General features: G+C 39.4%; 1 protein-coding gene across 6 annotated transcripts in view; it reads right to left on the bottom strand.

Annotated features, from left to right (window-relative positions):
• PHLDB2 (pleckstrin homology like domain family B member 2) overlaps nucleotides 1–19804 on the bottom strand; it is a 105519-nt gene that overhangs the window by 72549 nt on the left and 13166 nt on the right. For 5 of the 6 annotated variants that reach the window (XM_087439580.1, XM_087439579.1, XM_004436592.3 and 2 more), the window contains exon 2: nucleotides 13032–14380. In XM_087439580.1, coding sequence (XP_087295706.1) covers nucleotides 13032–14366 — 1335 coding nt within the window. In that variant the 5' untranslated portion in view covers nucleotides 14367–14380. Of the gene's footprint in view, nucleotides 1–13031; nucleotides 14381–19804 lie in introns of those variants that run through there. The other variant, XM_087439582.1, reaches the window with a different exon arrangement.

Here is a 19804-nt window from a genome sequence, read left to right as displayed (position 1 = left end):
TAACTTTTCGAGTCTCTACTACCTGGTCTGTAAAACAGAGATGATAATATTAGCGCCTACCCTGGGGCTCTTGGGAGAAATCAATAAGGGAGAGTGTGTGTGAGAATGTTTTATATACTTTACATTGTAAAGTCTAAAATCGGTGCCTGTCACATAGTAGGTGCTCAGTGTTTGTTAACCATGATTAGAGATGGTTTCCATCAAAAATTCAAAGGGAAATAGGTAATCGTCTTGTGGGTCCTGGGGAACCATCTCTAATACTGGTTAACAAGCAAACCTAAACACCAAACCCAATTATTTTCAGGCAAAGGAAATACAGGAAAAATATGTAATGTGGCCAAATGTCTCCTTGAAAATTCACAAATCTATGAGGTTCCTTTGCCAGTCTGGAAAAAGAGAGAATTCCCTCACTGCCCCAAATTCCCTCCCCAGTGGGTCATGTGCCTGAGCCCCTGGCAATAGAGCTCTGCCCAGTCGCCATAGTAACTGAAGAAGGAAGGAATCTTTTCTGTCTCTCACTGCCTTTTGGTCCCTCCATCCCCACCAATACAGAGCAACATATATTCCCTACGGCATATTAAGTCAAGTGGAGTAGGCTCTAGAAAGAACTACTTTCCAAAAAATCCATTCTCCTATCCAGTGCACACACTTCACCCTTGACATAAAACCCAGGTTTCTATTTCGCATGGCCCCTGGCTCCGCCTTCAACTCCAGAGACCATGAACGTCCCTGCCCTGTGAGTACAGACATCATTCAAATACCTGAGGAGCTTATCACATCCTGCCTTGCTCATACTCAGACAAAGAAATTCAGTTCTTTTAATCTCATTTCATAAATCAATTCCTCACATTCCTGATCGTTGCTTTAAAAATTACTATTACTCACCAGTGTGTCAACATCTCCCTTAAATCCACTTGCCTCTACTACTATTTCTAGCTGTGTCGCTACTTTAGAAGGAGCTCGTGCTTTAAAAAAATATATAAATATAAAATAAGTATATATTTAATTCTTCACACATTTACTAAATACATTTATTAACATACTTAATAACAATATTTTATAATATATAATTATATAGATTATATATAATACATATATATGCTGAGGTAATGTTTGTTTTTATTTTCATTTACATCAAACCCCGTGTCCTAAAATATTAATACTTGATTGGATTAATCCTTTTATGTTTTAGCCCAAGAATGTTTTCTCAACTTGCTTTCCCACCTCCAGTTATTACTTGCATTTGTTAGGCAGACTCAAGTTAATCTGTGACCACAACGACCTAACAAAAAGATCTAACAAAGACCTGGCAAATCTCTAGTTAGGATCTTCTGTATTGTAGCCCTTTTCCTGATGCCTTTTTGCATCATTTGCCACTTAAAGTCAACTGGCAGACATGCAAGTTATGAAAAGTTTTACTTTTATAAAATATTAGGCTTGAGGTAAACTATTCTTAAAATATTAAAAGATATCATTTGAAAGAAAATGCCCATTATGAATGACTCCATAACATTACTGCCTCAACTCAGATAATTTAAGGGGGAAAATAATGCACTTCTCTATAGACTGAAAAACACTGGCTATCAAGAAAGGAAATTCATGTGATCAGTATAATCATAATTTCCACATAGTGTCTAAGAAAAATATGCCAGATGTTTTTCCTGTTACATGCACAGTGTTTCAGAAGGAAGTCGACAGGGTGCCTGAACTCTCTCTGTTAAAGAAATTATGATATTGCTCCACATAGTTAAAGAAAACAGAACAAAACAAAAATCCAATAGTGCTGCCATTTGTTTGCATTCTCACCTTGGCTTAACTAAGTTCCAGAGGATCTTTTTGTTCGTTTGTTTCCTCTGAAAGATCATAGTCTATAAAACACAATGCACTGAAATACTTTTAGAATTCTACGTAATATTTTATTTTGTTCAATCAAAACCAGCACACAAGAGGTATTAAGACCTTAAGCTAAATCTTCATATTTGAAAATCTATCTTAAAAAATATAAGGAACTCTTTTTTTATGCAAAAAGAAGTTGGTAGTGTGCCGACCCCGTGGCTTAGCGGTTAAGTGCGTGCGCTCCGCTACCGGCAGCCCGGGTTCGGATCCCGGGCGCGCACCGACACACCGCCTCTCCGGCCATGCTGAGGCCGCGTCCCACATACAGCAACTAGAAGGATGTGCAACTATGATGTACAACTATCTACTGGGGCTTTAGGGGAAAAAGGAGGAGGATTGGCAATAGATGTTAGCTCAGAGCCGGTCTTTCTCAGCAAAAAGAGGAGGATTAGCATGGATCTTAGCTCAGGGCTGATCTTCCTCACAAAAAAAAAAAAAAAAGAAGTTGGTAGAGCAAAAAAGTAGGAAAGCCTACACATAAAAAAAGGAGGTGGACATCACATATCAACTGAAAGTATTATAATACAACTATCTATGAGTAGTACAGCACATGGAAAATACTATGTGTTAAAATTTTAAAAGCATGCTACTAAGTTTTAGTTATAGAAATGCAAAATAAGCAATGACATCTCTTCTTTCTATATTTGAGATGTTAAGAAAGTAGCTACATTTTCCTTTCTCCTAGGACAACTTTGAAAATTATAATCTCTGTCTAACATGATATAGGTCTTGGTCTTCGTGATCTGATAGAAAAGACGACCTCTCAAAGTTCCAGCTCTGTTATTCTAAAATCAAAACGAAAGAATAATGAATGTCTGAGAAACTTGTTCCTTTTAATTCCACTTAGCATTTTCTTAAAATTGTCTTTTCTCAAAATCTAAATTACAATCCCAGAGCTGGGTATGATCTTAGCAATTTTGAGTGAGAAACATCAAGTCTTCCAAACCAAAATTCTTCAACAGAACATGTCCCCCAAGAAAGATTTCCCCATTGCGGTCAATTAGGCTTCACTAGAGCAAAGTTCTTGGCTGTTCTGAACTTTGAAAAACTAACCTCACTGACTTCTGCCTCTGGGAAGATGGTGGAGAGGTACTTTTCCCTGGTCCTCCCACTAAGTCCAGCTAAGAACCCTGGATATTTTATACATAAGATAAACAGAAGAAAATTCTAAAAGATGGAGAGAAGGCAGCAGATCAGCTAGGAAGCTAGCGACCCAAGGAAAAACACAGAAATGAGTTCTCTAGGATTTCCTTTTGCCTTATATATCCCAGACTCGGAGCTGAAGAAGAGGTGACAACCTGGCTCAGTCTCAAGAGAACTATGCAGAGTCAAAAAAGCCAAACTCAAAAGGTTACCTGGCATATGATTATATTTCTGTAACATTCTTAAAATGACAAAATTATAGAAATGGAGAATAGATGAGCGGTTGCCAGGGGTAATGGAGGAGATGAGGGTAGGAGGAAAGTGGGAGTGGCTATAAAAGGACAACAGGAAGAACCCTTGAGGTGTTAGAACTGTTCCGTATCTTGACTGTGTCGATGTCAATATCCTGGTTGTGATATTGTGCTATAGTCTGCAAGATGTTAGCACTGGAGGAAACTGGGTAAAGGGTACTCAGGATCTCTCTGAATTGTTTCTTATAATTGCACGTGGATCTACAATTACCTCAAAACGAAGAAATTAACTTTTTTTTAAAAGTGCCTTCCAATAGGTCGTAACCTGCACATTGAGAAGGCTGAATCAAAATTCTTCCACTGAAAAAAGTGATGAATGTGTTTGTATCGTAATACTTGTTTTGGACTTTTTTTTTTGAAAAATCAATCTCAAACTTTAAAAATATTCTTCACAGCAAATAGTCCCATAAACTTTTCCAGAACTGGAGAAGAAAAATTCACATTATAAGAATTCACCAGCACAGTCACTAAACCTATTATTTGATCAGAAATTTTTAAAAGGTAGATCAATAAATGGATTTAATGTAGATATACTAAGTAATTTGACAACAAATATGGGTATCACTTTTCCTATGAAGACTCAATAGGCCTCCCTTATCACCCCACTCCCATGTACCTGTTGGTATTGATATACTATATTTTCAATTTCCATCTAGTTTGTACCTTTTCCTATGAATTTTATTTATGAGCTTTATTTCTTATTTAACCACAAGACTTCACGTACTGATTTATCATTTAAAAAAAAAGATGCGGGGCCGGCTCCGTGGCTTAGCGGTTAAGTGCGTGCGCTCTGATGCTGGCGGCCCGGGTTCGGATCCCGGGCAAGCCCCAAGGCGCCACTTCTCCGTCCAACGCGAGGCCGAGTCCCACGTGCAGCAACTAGAAGGATGTGAACCTATGACATACAACTATCTACTGGGGCTTTGGGGGGAAAAAATGAATAAATAAAATCTTTAAAAAAAAAAAAAAAAAAAAAAAAAAAAAGATGCGACTTTTTCCATAAGTGACATAGTGGCATACAGGGCCTCCTTTTAGTCTTGAGTTGCCTTCTCTATTTCAGCATTTAGCCCGAGAACGCTCAACTATGCTAAATAAGATTCAAAACACAATTCTGAATCCCTCAGGTCTGAGCAGGGATTTTTAAATGTGTGGCACCATCAAGAGGCAACAGCTTGTACTGCCACTCTAACAAAAACCTGGGGTTTGCTCTCAGGTGTAGAGGAGGCCGCTTTTAATAGCAACTGTCACAGACTATCGTAACACAGAATTACACTGAGACTTTGGCGCTGTTTTCCAGTATGGAGTGACTGGATTATTGCTAAATGCTATTTTTTCCCCTCCCCATTTCCCTTCCACCCATCTAGCCCTCCAATGGAAGAAGAAGAAGAAAAAAAGATGTGACAGCTGTTTTTATTCTCAGTTAACTGGGGACAGTTGGCAATCCTAATTTGTTAATGATTAATTCCTTTAATATTTACTGAACATCTACATATATACCAGCAATTTGCTATTTAAAAGGTATAGAGAGGAAGTCTTTACTCTCTAATGACAAAAGGTGATCTGACCATAGACAAGAGTCTTCTTTATATTACCCACTAGTCAGAGATTTCCTCTTATTTTATTAGAAATGAAAGAAGTTGGCTTAGAGAACGGATAGTTGATTTAGGCAGTAGACAGCATCACCAATCTAATCCTGTGCTGTCCAATGTATTATTTCACCTTTTGTTTTTTTTTAGTTTTTCTTAACATAAGAAAATTTAAAATTACGTGGCTCACATTTATGGCTTGCGTTGTATTTCTTAGCTAGACTCTATAAACCATTCAAACAAGGCATAGCAGTGAAATAAGGCAGAGACTGACGGAGAATGACTGGCTGTTTTAAACACTAGAGCTAAGGAAAAACAAGACTCCACAGAAACAAATCAGTTTAAGGCTTATGCTAAATCTGAGGATTAATTCAATTAATATAACAACGGACATTCTGACTCTGACTATAGGAAGAGAGTCATAATTTCTAAATAGCCCTTTACAAAGTCTGAGCCACCAAGTTTATTTGGTTAGTAAACCAACCTCTCACCCCATCTGCAGTTTTAACTGGCTCACTTCCCACTAGTGCAAACTTTTTTTTTTAATTAAAACTACAGTCAGGATGTAGCAAGAGGAAGGGCCGGAAGGGCCACATCAGGAAGGAGATGCCTTTCAAGTCAGCCTGGAGGACAAAACAGTTTTCAACACTTAAGCTTGCCTTCACATTTCACACACATTCTTCTTAGGGAAAAAAAAGATTAATATTATGGCTAGGCAACAATAGGCATTCTTTTAACATTGTCCATTCTGCTCCCAACCAAGAAATGCTGTCAAATTTACAGTACAAAAAAGTCTGAATGCCCAAATAGTCTTTTGGAGTCAGGAGTCAATAGGCAATAGAGACAGCAAGAAGCAGGCAGAGGAGCAGAACACATCTACAGAGAAAGTAACTTTCACCTGACCAGGCTCACTCTTCTTGGGTTCCCAGACAATTTTTCCTAATTACAAAACTAAATTATAAAACCTGTTTACTCTCTGGTGGTTAAAATGGTATCTGTGTCTTACCACCTTAAGGAGATTAGAGAACATACATATTTGTTTTATAAAATTTCATAACCCCTTAAATATGCTCAATTATACTTGTACTTAATTTTAGAAACATGAGATCTATGGTCTACTCAACAGAGTAGGTTTTTGTATGAACCTGGAGAGCACAGCACTTACAAAGAATGCTACAGAATTTTCAAAATAAAGAAAAATAACTCATAGCTCATTTTCACCTTTTCTTTTTTTTTGTTTGTTCTTTTGGTGAGGAAGATTGGCCCTGAGCTAACACCTGTCGCCAATCCTCCTCTTTTCTGCTTGAGGAAGAGTGGCCCTGACATAACATCTGTGCCAATCTTCCTCCATGTTGCACATGGGACGCCTCCACAGCATGGCCTGATGAGAGGGATGGAGGTCCATAGCTCCATGCCTGGCATCCGAACCTGTGAACCCCAGGCTGCGAAGCAGAGAACGTGAACCCAACCACTATGCCACTGGGCCGACCACCTTCACCTTTTCACTTTTAGTTGAAAATTGGAAGGGAATGTCTACATTTCTGAAAGTAAAAAGAATGCATTTATGCTGAGATATTTGCATTCTTTTGTATAGAGCTTCCCTGTACTCTGGAACTAAGAGCATAAACTTAAATTTGAGGTGTCTGGGAACTAGAGGTACAGACTACAGCTGCAGAAGAAGCAAAGCCAGAATGAAGGTCATGAATGGGTATCAAAAACATTCATTTACTCTTTTCAAAAACATATATGCAATGATTCCCATACTCTAGTCATCTGGCTAGAAGGTAGATGCACAGCGGTGAGCAAGACAGACCTGGTCCCAGCCTCATGCAACTTAAACTTTTTCAGTTATAAAATACTTTCAGAGAAGCTATCAGAACAAAACACCTTCCAAACAGTAGAGAATTGCTGACCCAGACATTTCACCTATTCAAATAATAACTACCATGGAAATATTAACATGTGTCTTGAAAGAAAGCCAACCTTATCTTCAGGGTGGTGGAGCATGTGAAAAGTTAGAAAGCCTTATTCCATGGTGCCTCATGACAGCTGGCATCATATTACAACATGTTTGAGAAATGAATACCAAGTGTGGCCCTACATCATTCTAAATGGCGACAATGCTGTTTATCAAGGCACCACAGATGACTGTCATCAGCTGGAAAGAAAATACTGGATTGCTACAGAGCAATTTGTGGGAATCTATTGGTTCTCCACAATAGCATACAGACACTTTTGGCAACACAACCAAATGAATACTCTTAACAGCAGTAGGGTTTGCTTTAAATTTTTTATTTTCCCCTTTTCTTTTTAAAATGACTTTAACTGCCCTGGACCAAAAGATGAACTTGATGGCCATCACTACCTCTGTATTACTGGGAGGGATGCAGGTATCAAATGAGATGAATAAAAGAATATCCTCTCTACTTTATGATGATTTCTCTAGCCTCTTGAATATCTAGTTTGTCTAAGGATCAGCATCCCAGCCCACTAGAGACACCTTACCTATTACCCCTACTTGGAGAACAGCTCAGAACCAGGGAATTTAAATGACCACTGAGCAGCCCACAGGGATGTCACAAGATCTGTGAACTGAAGTTCACACACTTCACACACACAGGACCCTCTTAAGCCCTCACCTGCACCTAGTAACTCTTAGTTTGGAATATTTCTAAACAAGGCTTGATATCTGTTTCTAAAATCATAAAAAAAAAAAAAAGTCTGGCATAATGACAAAAGCAAGAATTGGCAGCTGAGAGCAAGAAAGAAGAAAAATTATCAAAAACTAAACATCTCAAATAGCACAGCAGTTGGAAGCTATTTAAGGTAGACTCAAAGAGAATTATTAGACCTCATTAATAGGTCTTTGGAAGTTCATAATTAGGATTCAATCTTTAATACTCAATGTAATTACCTTGAGTTTTCAAATAAAGACCGAACAACAAAAAAAAATCCAAATGAAACACTGGTATAATCACAGCTAAGCTAAAAATGACTACAGAAATTATACTTAGTGAATCAGCTTTACCTTGCTTGGTTTCCTCATTAATGAATTCAATAAATCTGTGCCATCTTTTCATTCTACATATGTATTAGAGTCATGTTTATTTTTTGAAAATTATGCTTGGACAATTTGGAGGTCCCAGTGAAATGTCCAAGTGGACTCATCCTGTAGAGTCAATTAAACTGCATTGCTCAAGCAGTGCGTCTCATGGGCTGGAAGCCCATGCACAGCTTTCCCTGGCTCCTGGAGCACATCCCAAATGGCTGTAGAATTTCACCTTCATTGTCTTGCCATTCTCTGGAGTTTTTGTTTTCCTACTCTGTCCTCATGCTTTTGTTTCTGATTCTCGGCCACGTTTGATTAGGGTTCTGGTTTGCACACAACCAGCGGTTGTCTCCACGGGTGGCAACGACGACTGGGAATCTGGTTTCATGGTCTTACACTTGGTGATCTGTCAGGTAGAATTGGAACCCAGCCTTGCTCAGGTGACAGATGACTGAGCATTTGTTTGTTGTTGTTTTTAATTTGTTTATTGTTTTTCTATGTGTAAGCTCAAATCAGGACCATATTGTGTGTCCAGTGGAAAGGCAACCAGTCTTTTGAGACCCAGAACGGTGAGATTTTGTGTTCTAGTGTTCGCTCTCGATCTGCAGCTGAAGCTGTAGAACTTGCATTGTAAGTTCTTTAACTGTCTGTCTCTGTACCTGAGAAAAAATTCACTGTGTGTGCGTGAAATATTTTCCTACCTCCTGAGGATAATAATAAGTTAAAATAAAGGATCTCTGTTCTGATTGGTTTATAGAGACCAATAAGCATTTAAATAAATCTAACAAACTCAAAATTCCAAGAAAATAAAATGAAATTCTAATAATTTAAATGTATTCTCCTTTTAAGAGAAAGACTTTAGAGAAACTGCTGACTTCAGTAGCACTTTTTTCCCTTAGAAAACAAGTTGACACGATTAAAGAGCATCCTTACACCAATTAGACTGATTTGATAATTTGGTTTAAAGGCTGTATGTCTTTGCCTTCTTTTGTCAGTGTATAGTGTAATACAACTGTAATTTCTTTTTTTAAATAAGTTTGGATTTGTTTTATCATAAAAAGATTAGTTTATATGAACATCTTAAATGTCTTATATTAGTTTACTGAAAAGATAAGCTAAGCTTACTTCCCTATAATGTTTAAGATGAAGAAAAATATAAAATTTGTGCTCAACTAAACTGAATTATAATTGTGACAGACCATTTTATATCAGTAGTAATTATGTTCCCTGATGCGTCAGCTTAAACACAATTTCTAACACCTTTAAGTATTTTCGTCTTAAAGTGTCTAGTTGTTCCAGAATGTGAAGGAAGATCGTGAAGAACAAAAGTTGATGGAAATTTAAAAATTGTAGGTTTGCAGAAAAGGAGCTTTATTTGACTTGGTTTATAATGCTTGCAAATAGTTAAGTCTATAAAGACATAATAAAATGTTACAATTTTGGCAAAGTTTTCACAACTTTGATGGGTTTATTTATGAAGTATTTTTTTTTTAAATGTAATGCATGACAAGTACTCTATTAATGTAAGACTAAAATGCAACTATCTCTACTGAGATGACAGATCGATCTTGGAGAAATCAGCCTATGCTTACAAGAGGGAGTAAAAGGTCATTTTTCTAGATAATCTGCCCATAGAATGGAGTTTTGGTATCTCACAAGAGTAACTTTTCATGGCTTGTGTTAACTGGGATATATCCTTGCATAGCTAAAATGACAAAAAATAGTTCCTCCTTTCTGAATGATTTAAGATTTCTTGTTTATTATAAAATAACCTACTGTCACTTTATTAGGTAACCAGACTGCAAACATTCATTGTTCTCAGGCATTCACAATCCACTATTACTCAGGTGATGAAATGTCTGATTAATATTTGATTTTGCCTTTCCAAGATTAGACCCTAAATTCAGAAAAAAAATTTTTTCCAAGGTATTTTTTATACCTGAACTATCTGTAAGTTTCCCCAGAGGTCCCCTGGGCAATCACAAGGATTTGTTTGTTAACCTTACAAAAAGAAGGGTGCTAGAAATAATTATGTTTGTTTACCACGCCCCTTATTTATAAATAGCTTAACATTTTCAAGAATCGCATAGGAAGATTTGTCAAACCAACTGAGAGGCTCAGCCTTCCCTAGGCTAATTTTGCACAGGTAAAATATTACAATATAAATAAAGTTCAGAGATTGCCTGCTTTACAGAAAGGCCCTGGATATACCTCAATGTCCTTACTCTGTAACCCGTTCTTACCCTCAGGGGAAGCATCGATTAAATAAGACCAACACCTTACATCCTGATAGAAGATTTTAAGTCTCCTTCTTGCTGATACTGTCTGTTAACTACAGATTAACCACAGACACTTAGTCTTCCTCAGGAAGTAGTCTCTGCTTCCCTCTCATGCTTACCTCAAAACTCTGCTTAAGTTACAGACTAGAATGTACCCTTAACAAAAAAAGACAGTCTCCGAGCCTTGTGGATAGAACTTTACCAGGCACTCTTCAAAGAACAGACTTATGGGTAGAGGCTTCAGAGCTGACATTATGTAAAGTATGAGACGGTCCTAGGCAGCTAAATCAGAATTTCAGGACTTCTTTTATTCCAGAAATAGATGACTTCATGAAATCAAATTAATGAGCCAAGATGCAGAGGACTAAGAATTAATTACATAGAACTGGTTGAACTGATACCAGAAATCTCCTTTCTAAATGAGGATATGTGTTTTGGAAAATTATTGGTATTATTTTTAATGTTCTATTTTCTGATGGGAAAAACCTTTTAGTGTTCATCTTGATCTATTTCTAACCCTTAATTTAGTTGATTCTGATTTTGCAAATGAAATGGAACATTCTTTTAATGGTAGCTTGTTCTCCTTGGTCCCTCAGAATTCAGGAAGAAATATTTTTTCTGAGTCACTTTACTTTTTTTTGGGGTCAGGAAGATTGGCCCTGAGCTAACATCTGTTGCCAATCTTCCTCTTTTTGCTTGAGGAAGATTGTCCCTGAGTTAATATCTGTGCCAATCTTCCTCTTTTTGCTTGAGGAAGATTGTTGCTGAGCTAACATCTGTGCCAATCTTCCTCTAGTTTGTATATGGGATGCAGCCGCTGCATGGCCCGAGGAGCGGTGTAGGTCCACGCCCAGGATCCAGGCCTGGGAACCCGGGCTGCCAAAGTGGAGTGTGGGAACTTAACCACTAAGCGAGTAACTTTACTTCTAATGGCAATAAGATTATTTGCACAGGCTCAATAAGAATCTGTCCTCCCTTTTACTGGGATGTAGACTACACAACAGACGCCAAACCTAGAGTGTCATATTTAAAAATAAGCCTCATTTCATCAGATACAAGGCCATTATTAAGGAAAAAGGGTCATAACTTCATATTTGGAGCCAATATCTGCAAAGGCTCTCCCAAGAAGTTGAACTAGGACCTGTTTGTAGCTTACAGGGTACCAACCTTACAGGCAGTAAGGAAGGTCACTTTTTGGATTGCCAGGAACCTTAGCATATTTGAGGAAACTAGAGGAAAGAGAAATTCACCAACACTTATATGTGCTAAAGATGAAACCTGGTGGAGATGAATTTCTTCAGTTTGGTTTCCTATTCTTGGAACAGAAGAGTAAATAAGAGCATTTAAGGAAGATCTCTGGAGTAATGGAAGCCTTTGAAATGCTCTCCTAGATTCCTTAATAAATTATCAGATAGAAGTTAATTCTCTGGCTTTATAATAACAGTTGTTCAGCACAGTATAGTGCTAGATTTGCTATCTATACACACGAAGGCTTTTATATGCTAATTAAAACTTCTTCTGAACTTATGTCAGTGAATCAAGCCCAAACACAATGCCTTTTTGTTACCATGAAAAATCTTTGGAGATTATTTATGACAATAAAGGGAACTGTCATACTGGAGCACTGTCTAACAGACCCACCCATGGAATATTGAATTCTCTAGGGGTATGCACATTAATTCACTATTATTGATTAGGATATTTGGAAACTCTGTAAGGATAGACATCAACTTATCAAAAACTATGAGTGATGCAAATGATTCTTTCTCTAAAATTTTAAATAAATTTTGTCCTGTATAGATGCAAATAATTTCTGTTCATTATGATCCAAAGGTTACAATTTTGTTGTCCTGTAGAGCATTAACTACTTTTGTATGTGACTCAGAAATCTTACTCCAGCATACTTTGTTTTAGTAACTAAAATACTTTTGATACTCCTATACTTCAGTAAACCAGCTTTACCATCCTGCTGATTCCTTCATCAAGGAAATAATTAATCATTAATGAATCCAAATAATTTCTGATATGAGTTCATCCCCCCCCAAAAAACAAAAAACCTCTGCTTAAAAGAGAATAGAAAAATGCATCAGTTTGTTCTCATTCATTAGTGGGACTCATGTTTCTTCCTTTCTTATTATTTTCAATATTTCCCACAATAAGCATAAATCCATTTTAAACAGAAAAAGATAACTCAATAAATTTTGTGAGTATGTGTGGTTTGGAGTCACTGTATGTACTAAGACATGGCTGAAGGTTTATGGTGAGTGTGTAAAGCACAGAAGAAAGGTTGAGCATCACTGAAGCAACCTTTCAACTTTCTAGACAACTTTCCATACAGAAAAATTTACTGCCTAACTCCTGATGAGTCGTGATTTCACTGATTATTTCCATCATACATTTGCACACGCAAATTTGATGATATAAATAATACAAATGAGTGTTTCCTCATAGGCTTAAAGAAAAAGTCTGTAAGACATAAGAAATTCAGTAAAATTCACAACTACCTTTGTTAGGTTTATCAAGAATTTATACTTGTGAGAACTCTGCAGAGCAACTTATTATAACATTAGGCACACGCAGGCCCTCAAAATACCCACACGTGACTAATAATATCGATCTGGGAAGAGGAGGGATAGCAGGAGAAAATCTAGGAAGGAACACCAGTGGCTGGTGCACATGGAAATTCTACAGGCCCACATATATCCTTGGAGTTTGTCTCCAAGAAGCTGTTCAATGAAACAGTGAGGTCAAGTCGGATGAAGATTACCAATCGCTCCATCTCCTGCTCCCTGAGTCTCTCCTCCCTCTGCCGCCGGTGATAATCCATCAGGTCCTCGCGTCCTGAAATGGAGCTAATGCTGCTTTTCCGTTCCCGAAGGACAGGCTGGGGAGTTCCTGAGGCCTGTCTGAGGCTGTCCAAATCTGCATCATCAAACTCGACAGATCCACAAGAGAAGTTCCTCCTGGCCACAAACACTCTGTCTGGCTCTCCGGGAGGAAGTGAATGATCCGGGCTGGTCCCCGAGTAGGGAGCCCTATCAAGGTCATCAGAGGTACAGGAGGAGGTGGAGGCCAGAAGCATCTTCCGGGCCACTCGAGGACTGGCAGGGATGCTGAGGGTGGAACTTACATAAGGACTGCCCTCAGACGCGGAGGTTTTATAGGGTAAAGCCCCTGAGCTCAAAGAAGAAAAATTCAGGTAATTGTCGTTGTCTACTATGCTATGAGGTAGATCCTTTTCCCCCAGTTTCGTTCGTTTGGAATTGCCCAGAGAGTTTCTCGGAGGCAAGCTGAGAGGCGTCAGCTGGTTCTCCGTGGCCCTGTGCAACCTGGGGAGAGACCGGCTATAGGCTCCCATATGGCTCAGGCTGCCGCCCGAATACTTCCTCGTTCTTCCACTGATGTTTTCAGACGCCAGCTCTTTGTGTCTGGCAGACCTGGGCTGAAGCATCAGGTTGTCCTGCATGCTCATTTTCCGGGCTTGCTTTGGGCTTGACGGCATGCTTGCCGCCCCTGATCTGCTGATGGGAGGGGGGCCAGTGTCACTCAGCGAACTGCCATTCCACATGGCCAGGAGCGAGCCAGACACTTTTCGGCCTTCCAGCCCTCCGAGAAAGTAGACATTGTCATGGGATTTATTCCTTGAGCTGTATTTGGAATAGGGGGGCTTCTCTGAGAGCCTCAGGGGCCTTTCACTGTCCCGGCCAGTATAAGGATCAAAGTCCGCTCTCCCAAGTGGATACCCACTGAGGGAAGGCGAAGTGCTGAGTAAAGGAGTGGGAGGTTTCATGGAAATACTTTTGTCAGTTCCATCGCAAGAGAACTGCTTGCTTCCCTGGATTTTGGCCAAGGAGGGGCTACTTCTGACACTGGTTCCCAGGGGAGAAGGGCTTCTCTTAGCAGGCACAGGTTGTGAGAGGGTTAAATAGGAGCCGGAATAGTCTCCGTTGGCTTTAAATCTCAGACTGGAAGAATATTTCTTTGGGCTCAGGCTCTCCATCATGTTTTGGAAATCGTTCTCGAGGGAATTTGCCGCCAAGTCTGCCTCTAAGCTACCATTCTGTAAATCCAGCTGCTTTTGCATGTGGCTGTGCTCTGCCATAATCTTGTTGGAATCTGTAAAGGAAAATAAATGAGAAAGTTTTACTTAACAAAGAAGATTTAAAAAGACCAATCACTTGTCAGCCTACATCTGAACAAACAGCCCTGCAGTTTGACCTAACGTAATGAACAAACACAAACTCTGTTTGAGTCATACACCTGGTAAAAGTCTACCGCAAAATGAAGATGAACAAAGTCCACAGATTTGGGATGTATTTTGTGCAAAAGAAAAATAACCCAACCGGACATCAATGATATTTGAGAGGAACAAATCCCTATCCAAGTACGGGTGCAGGACGAGGCTGGTACATAAAAAAGACAATTTCCCTGTAGTGTTCTAGTCCTGGTGGACCGGACCACCTGCTTCCTGAGCACTTAGCAAACACCCAGAGGGGGAATGTAATGCATCTGCCTTTAGATGCCCCTGCTAGAATCATTAACTGCTCAGAAGCAAAGTCCTGAGGAAACAAAATTCACATTCTGACAGAGAAAGAAAATGTTATGTTAGACACTGAATAATAACACGAGAGTTAGAAGATGGATTTTTAAAAGGGGAGTTCCCTAGGAGAGTTACCTTCTCAACAAGAAGACTAAATAAAGCTCCTGCAGCCATCAGAAAAAGGAAGGCAATCATAGAGGAAAGAGTGCTCCCCAAATTACTGCCAGAGTCAGGGTGGAGCATTTAAAAGCCTGAAACTGATGTATCCTTCCATTGCCGGGTACCCCAAATGCATCATGCTCATCCGTGATCTCAAACTCTCCTCTCACAGAAACACCTTTCTCCCTCTTCTGTACTCATCTGAACCTACCCATTCTTCATGGCTCAGATTAGGACTCTATCTTCCATGATGAAAATCTTTTTAAAAATTTATGCAGCCATAAGAATACGTTTTGGACTCCAGTTTGAACAACATTAACTTAAGAAACTAAAGTTTCAGTCTATGAAAATGTCTTTTAATTACAAATTATCACAGCAAATGAGAAGGTTTATATTTCTAACCGATAAAAAGATTTCTTTTTAGATTATCAGTAAAGCAAAAACACAATTTAAACATTCTCATTGGACTCATGCACTGCTAAAACTGTTCTCCACCTCCTCAGGCACCTCAGATGCTAGTTATTGCATCTCTGGTCTATGCATAAACAGTGTCATTTACAGTTAGGAATTAATTTCATAATGTGCTTGTATCTGTAACTGCAGCACAAGTTTAAGGAAGAGGTCATGTCTAGTATTTCTATCTCATCTCCGCCTTCTCCTGACTCCCACTGTCCCATAGGTGAGACATTCAATGAACACAGGTTTTCAATCACAGCCTTCCCCATTCCCTCCCAGCCACAGATAAGGATCTTCACCTTGCTTGCTCAGCCTCACAGACTTCCTGGGCAAATTCAGGCAGCCTAATAAGGAACTGGTTCTTATCCACACGGTGGGGCCAAGAAACAGTCTGGCTGCTTAAATCCGAGGGATGGGCTGAGTACCCATCACCCCGTAAAGCTGCAGCTTCCCCCAACAAGATCTGCCCTGGGTTCCCTATCCTCCATTCCAGAGCCCTGCCCTGATGGATGAAAGCATCATTTATCTTTTGAAGTGGACCTCAAAAAAAATTGAGGTTCTCCATTAAAATTGGCTCCCAGCTGGGATCTGGTCCTGCCATTTGGTTCTTGCCGGGTCTTTCATTCCTCAAGGATGATGGCTTGAGGAAGCTTATCTCTACCCTCTCCTATGCCTCTCAGCATTGGTCTACTACTACCAAATCTGACCTTGAAAGCAACACAGCTGGTTTGAGACATCTCTCACCATGCGCCCTTGGAGGACTGAAACCAAGATGACCTCTAGCCTTGGTCTATTCTATTCCCAACTAACTTCATCTCTGGTTGGTTTCCCACATTGAAATTCCAGGAAACCTTGGCCAATTCCCTCAAGTTAAATATTTTTGAATTGAGGAAACAAGGAAATAGGTGGATCCTGAGGACATTACAGTGTTACTTATTATGGAGGAGAAAACACCCAAATGCCCCAACAATCGGGAAAAGTTAAGCTACTTCATAGCAGTGAATATCACACAATGATTTAAAATCACATTTTGAAGTATATTTTACAGCATAAAAAGTACAATCATATAATATTAAGTAAATTTTAAAAACCATATATACAATGAGTGCAATTTTCTTATACAGTCATGCATCGCTTAATGATGGGAATACAAGTTCTGAGAAATGCGTCGTTAGGCGATTTCATCATTGTATGAACATCATAGAGTGTGCTTACACAAACCTAGGTGGTACAGCCTGCTACACACCTAGGCTGTATGGTGCTAATCTTTTGGGACCACCGTCATATACACAGTCCATCATTGACCAAAACATCGTCATGCGGCGCCTGACTGTATACACACCCACCCATACGCATGGATTACATACCAATGCTCAGGCCAAAATCCTGCAAGTTATCATTGATCTCCTCTATCACTATCTCCTCTATCCTACCACCTCTATCACCCCTCTATCACCTCTGTCCTCATTTTATCCATCAACAAGTCCTATCAACATTGTCCTTTAAACACATCCTCAACGTGATCATTTCTTATCATTTCCACTGCTATCTCCCTATTACAAGCCAACATCTTCTCTTGCTTTGTCTGTCTATATGTCTTTTCCACAACAAGAACAATAACAATGGAAGGGGGTTCCTGTTCTGAACCCAGTCCACCCACCGGGCATGAACTCGAATCCTTCCTAATGGCAAAAACGTCTCTTGGTGGAAATCTGGCCCCATTTCCAAGGAATCCATCTCCTTTTCCAACTTCCTCAGAGTCACTTGCTTCAATCCAGCACTTTTCCTTGCTGGTGCTCATGACATAAGCATGGCTTCTTTTCCAAGAGGGATGAATCCCACTGGCACAGGTGCAGTTTTTGTTTTTTGTTTTTTTTAACAAGAAAAAAACAGTTTATTATCAGGTTCAGTGCACATCATGGAGGAGAAACCTAAGCCAGAAGTAACTCAAAATGGCAGCTCAGAATTCCACCTTCTCTAGCATCTTCAACAAAGGACAATAAAGTTGTAGAGAAATGACAGGACAAAGAAGAGCAGTTTTAGGCTTCCAAGGCTGACAGATTGTGGGAAGGGAAATATATGAGAGGAAAGTAATGGAGTAACGTTTGTTTGCAGATTAAACAAGAATAGAATACAATAACAAGAAATCACACCAAAAAAAGTTAGTAGCGGTTTTATCTGGGTGGTATTACTAGTGATTTTTAATTCACATCTCCCAAACTAGTTTGTATTTTCCACATTTTATACAATGTATTTGGGTTGCTTTGACAATTAAGGAAACATAAGACACTTAGTGTAAAATACTAGAATACAATCTGTAGCAATACCTCATTTTTAAGTTGATTAGACTCTCATTTTCTCTTGGCTCTTGCCCAATTTTCAAGCCAGATACTAACTCTTCCAAAAGAGATAAATTAAAGAACTTCTTGATCAGACTAACTTAATATGTAAATATTTGAAGACTGCAACATTTTTCCGACTCTTCTAAATGACTCAGGCAAAAATGTTAATGACGCAAATTTCCCATTCCATACTTTATGCATCTGAAAAAGGCAACACAAAATCAAACACAACACCTTCCCCAATATGAATAAAGTGAACACGGTGGTTACAAAAAGTCTCGGGGGGGGCCGCCCAGTGGCGCAGCAGTTAAGTGCGCGGGCTCTGCTGCAGCGACCTGGGGTTTGCGGGTTCGAATCCCGGGCGCACACCGACGCACCACTTGTTAAGCCATGATGTGGCGGCGTCCCATATAAAGTAGAGGAAGACGGGTATGGATGTTAGCCCAGGGTCAGTCTTCCTCAAGAAAAAAGGGGAGGATTGGCACTGGATGTTAGCTCAGGGCTAGTCCTCCTCACAAAAAATAAAGAAATAAATAAAAGTCTCCAGATGTTTGCTGAACACAGCTTAGACAATAATATTAGTATCCTCATTTCTTAAACAATGTAGTTACTAGGATATTTCATTATTTGAAGTAGTTCTGCTTATTTCATAGAAAAAAAAAATTAAAATCTCAACTGGTAGTTTTAAGTACTTCATTCATTAACCAGGTCTTAAGTGCCCACCACGTATCGGACATTGACTTAGCAGGCATGTGCTGTTCATTAATCTTCCTGTTCTTCTCCTTTCAGAATCACAGTGGTGTTGCTCTTCCTCGTCCCCGTGACATTAGGTGTGGCTATGTCTCTTGCTTTGATCAATGAAATATGAGAGAAAGTGAAATGTCAGGTCCAAGCTGAAACATGAAAAGCCAGAGCATGATTCACCATTTCCAGCCCTGCTGAGATGACTAGCACGCATTCAAGTTTGTGTAGGCTTCGTTAGCCTGCACCCTTCCATGACGGCACCATGGAAGGGGGCTCTTGCCAACCCAAGGCTGTCTTAAGCCACTGAGATTTAGGAGTTGTTTGTTACCATGAAGATGTTAATCTTCATTAAGTACCATAAACCAGGCTTTGAGCTAGGCACTGGGCAGCGTGTGGGCAAAGGCACTATTTCCTGCCCTTACATAGCTTACAGGCCAAAGGGAAAGATGCACATATGAACAAATGCTACACACTGTGATACACACCTTCCTAGAGGATTGATTGACAGACTGGTAAAAGGGCATGGAGTGGGGCTAACCCTCTGAGAGTGGTAGTCTGAGGAAGTTATGGCAGAAACAAACGACAATGAAATTAAGTCCCATTGAAGGAAAGGGTATCTGATGGATATTATCCAATGGTAGCATAAAGTCACTTCTATACCTCAAATGCTGTGATTTTAAGGGTATAAACAAAATTCCAAGCCCATTTGAAGTCTGACTACTGGTACATCCAGCGAATATGCTGTCTCTGACAGAAAAATTAACAAAAATTGTGTAGGAAAAATCAACAGTTATTTTCTATATCATGGTCCTTAAAAATCTAGGATGTAACTCTCCTGAGAAGAACTGTATTCAGTAATCACGCACTTCTGGCTCACAGTTATCTAAACCCTTTCCCATCTCCATCATCATGTAAGATATGCCCTCTGGGCCCAAGCCCTACACCTACCCTGAGAGTGGTGTAAATTGGACAGCAATCCTCCAACCATTTAGGACATTTTAGACAAGGATACAAAAGGATATCCATAAGTGACATGTTAGAATAGACAAGAAAAGAATTAAAGCCAGTTAGTGGGGAAGTCTTTGGTTTGAAGACAATGTATGCAAAATGAAAAACAGAACTAAAGTTAAATGGAGGGGGTATTCCCACAACATGCAGAGACAGTGACCCAGAAAGCAAGCCAGAGCAGAAGTGATTAAACAGAAGTCAAAGCTAAGCACTGAGCCCAAACTCTGCATGTTAAATACTTACTCTAACAGTACAGAATTGATACTTAACATCTCACGTCAAAGGATACCT

Source organism: Ceratotherium simum, chromosome 15 (assembly GCF_057802395.1).
Source record: "Ceratotherium simum simum isolate JZ-2026a chromosome 15, ASM5780239v1, whole genome shotgun sequence".
NCBI classification, from domain to species: Eukaryota; Metazoa; Chordata; class Mammalia; order Perissodactyla; family Rhinocerotidae; genus Ceratotherium; species Ceratotherium simum.
The sequence above is the reverse complement of the archived record's forward strand: the minus strand, read 5'-3'. Positions and strand labels throughout refer to the sequence as shown.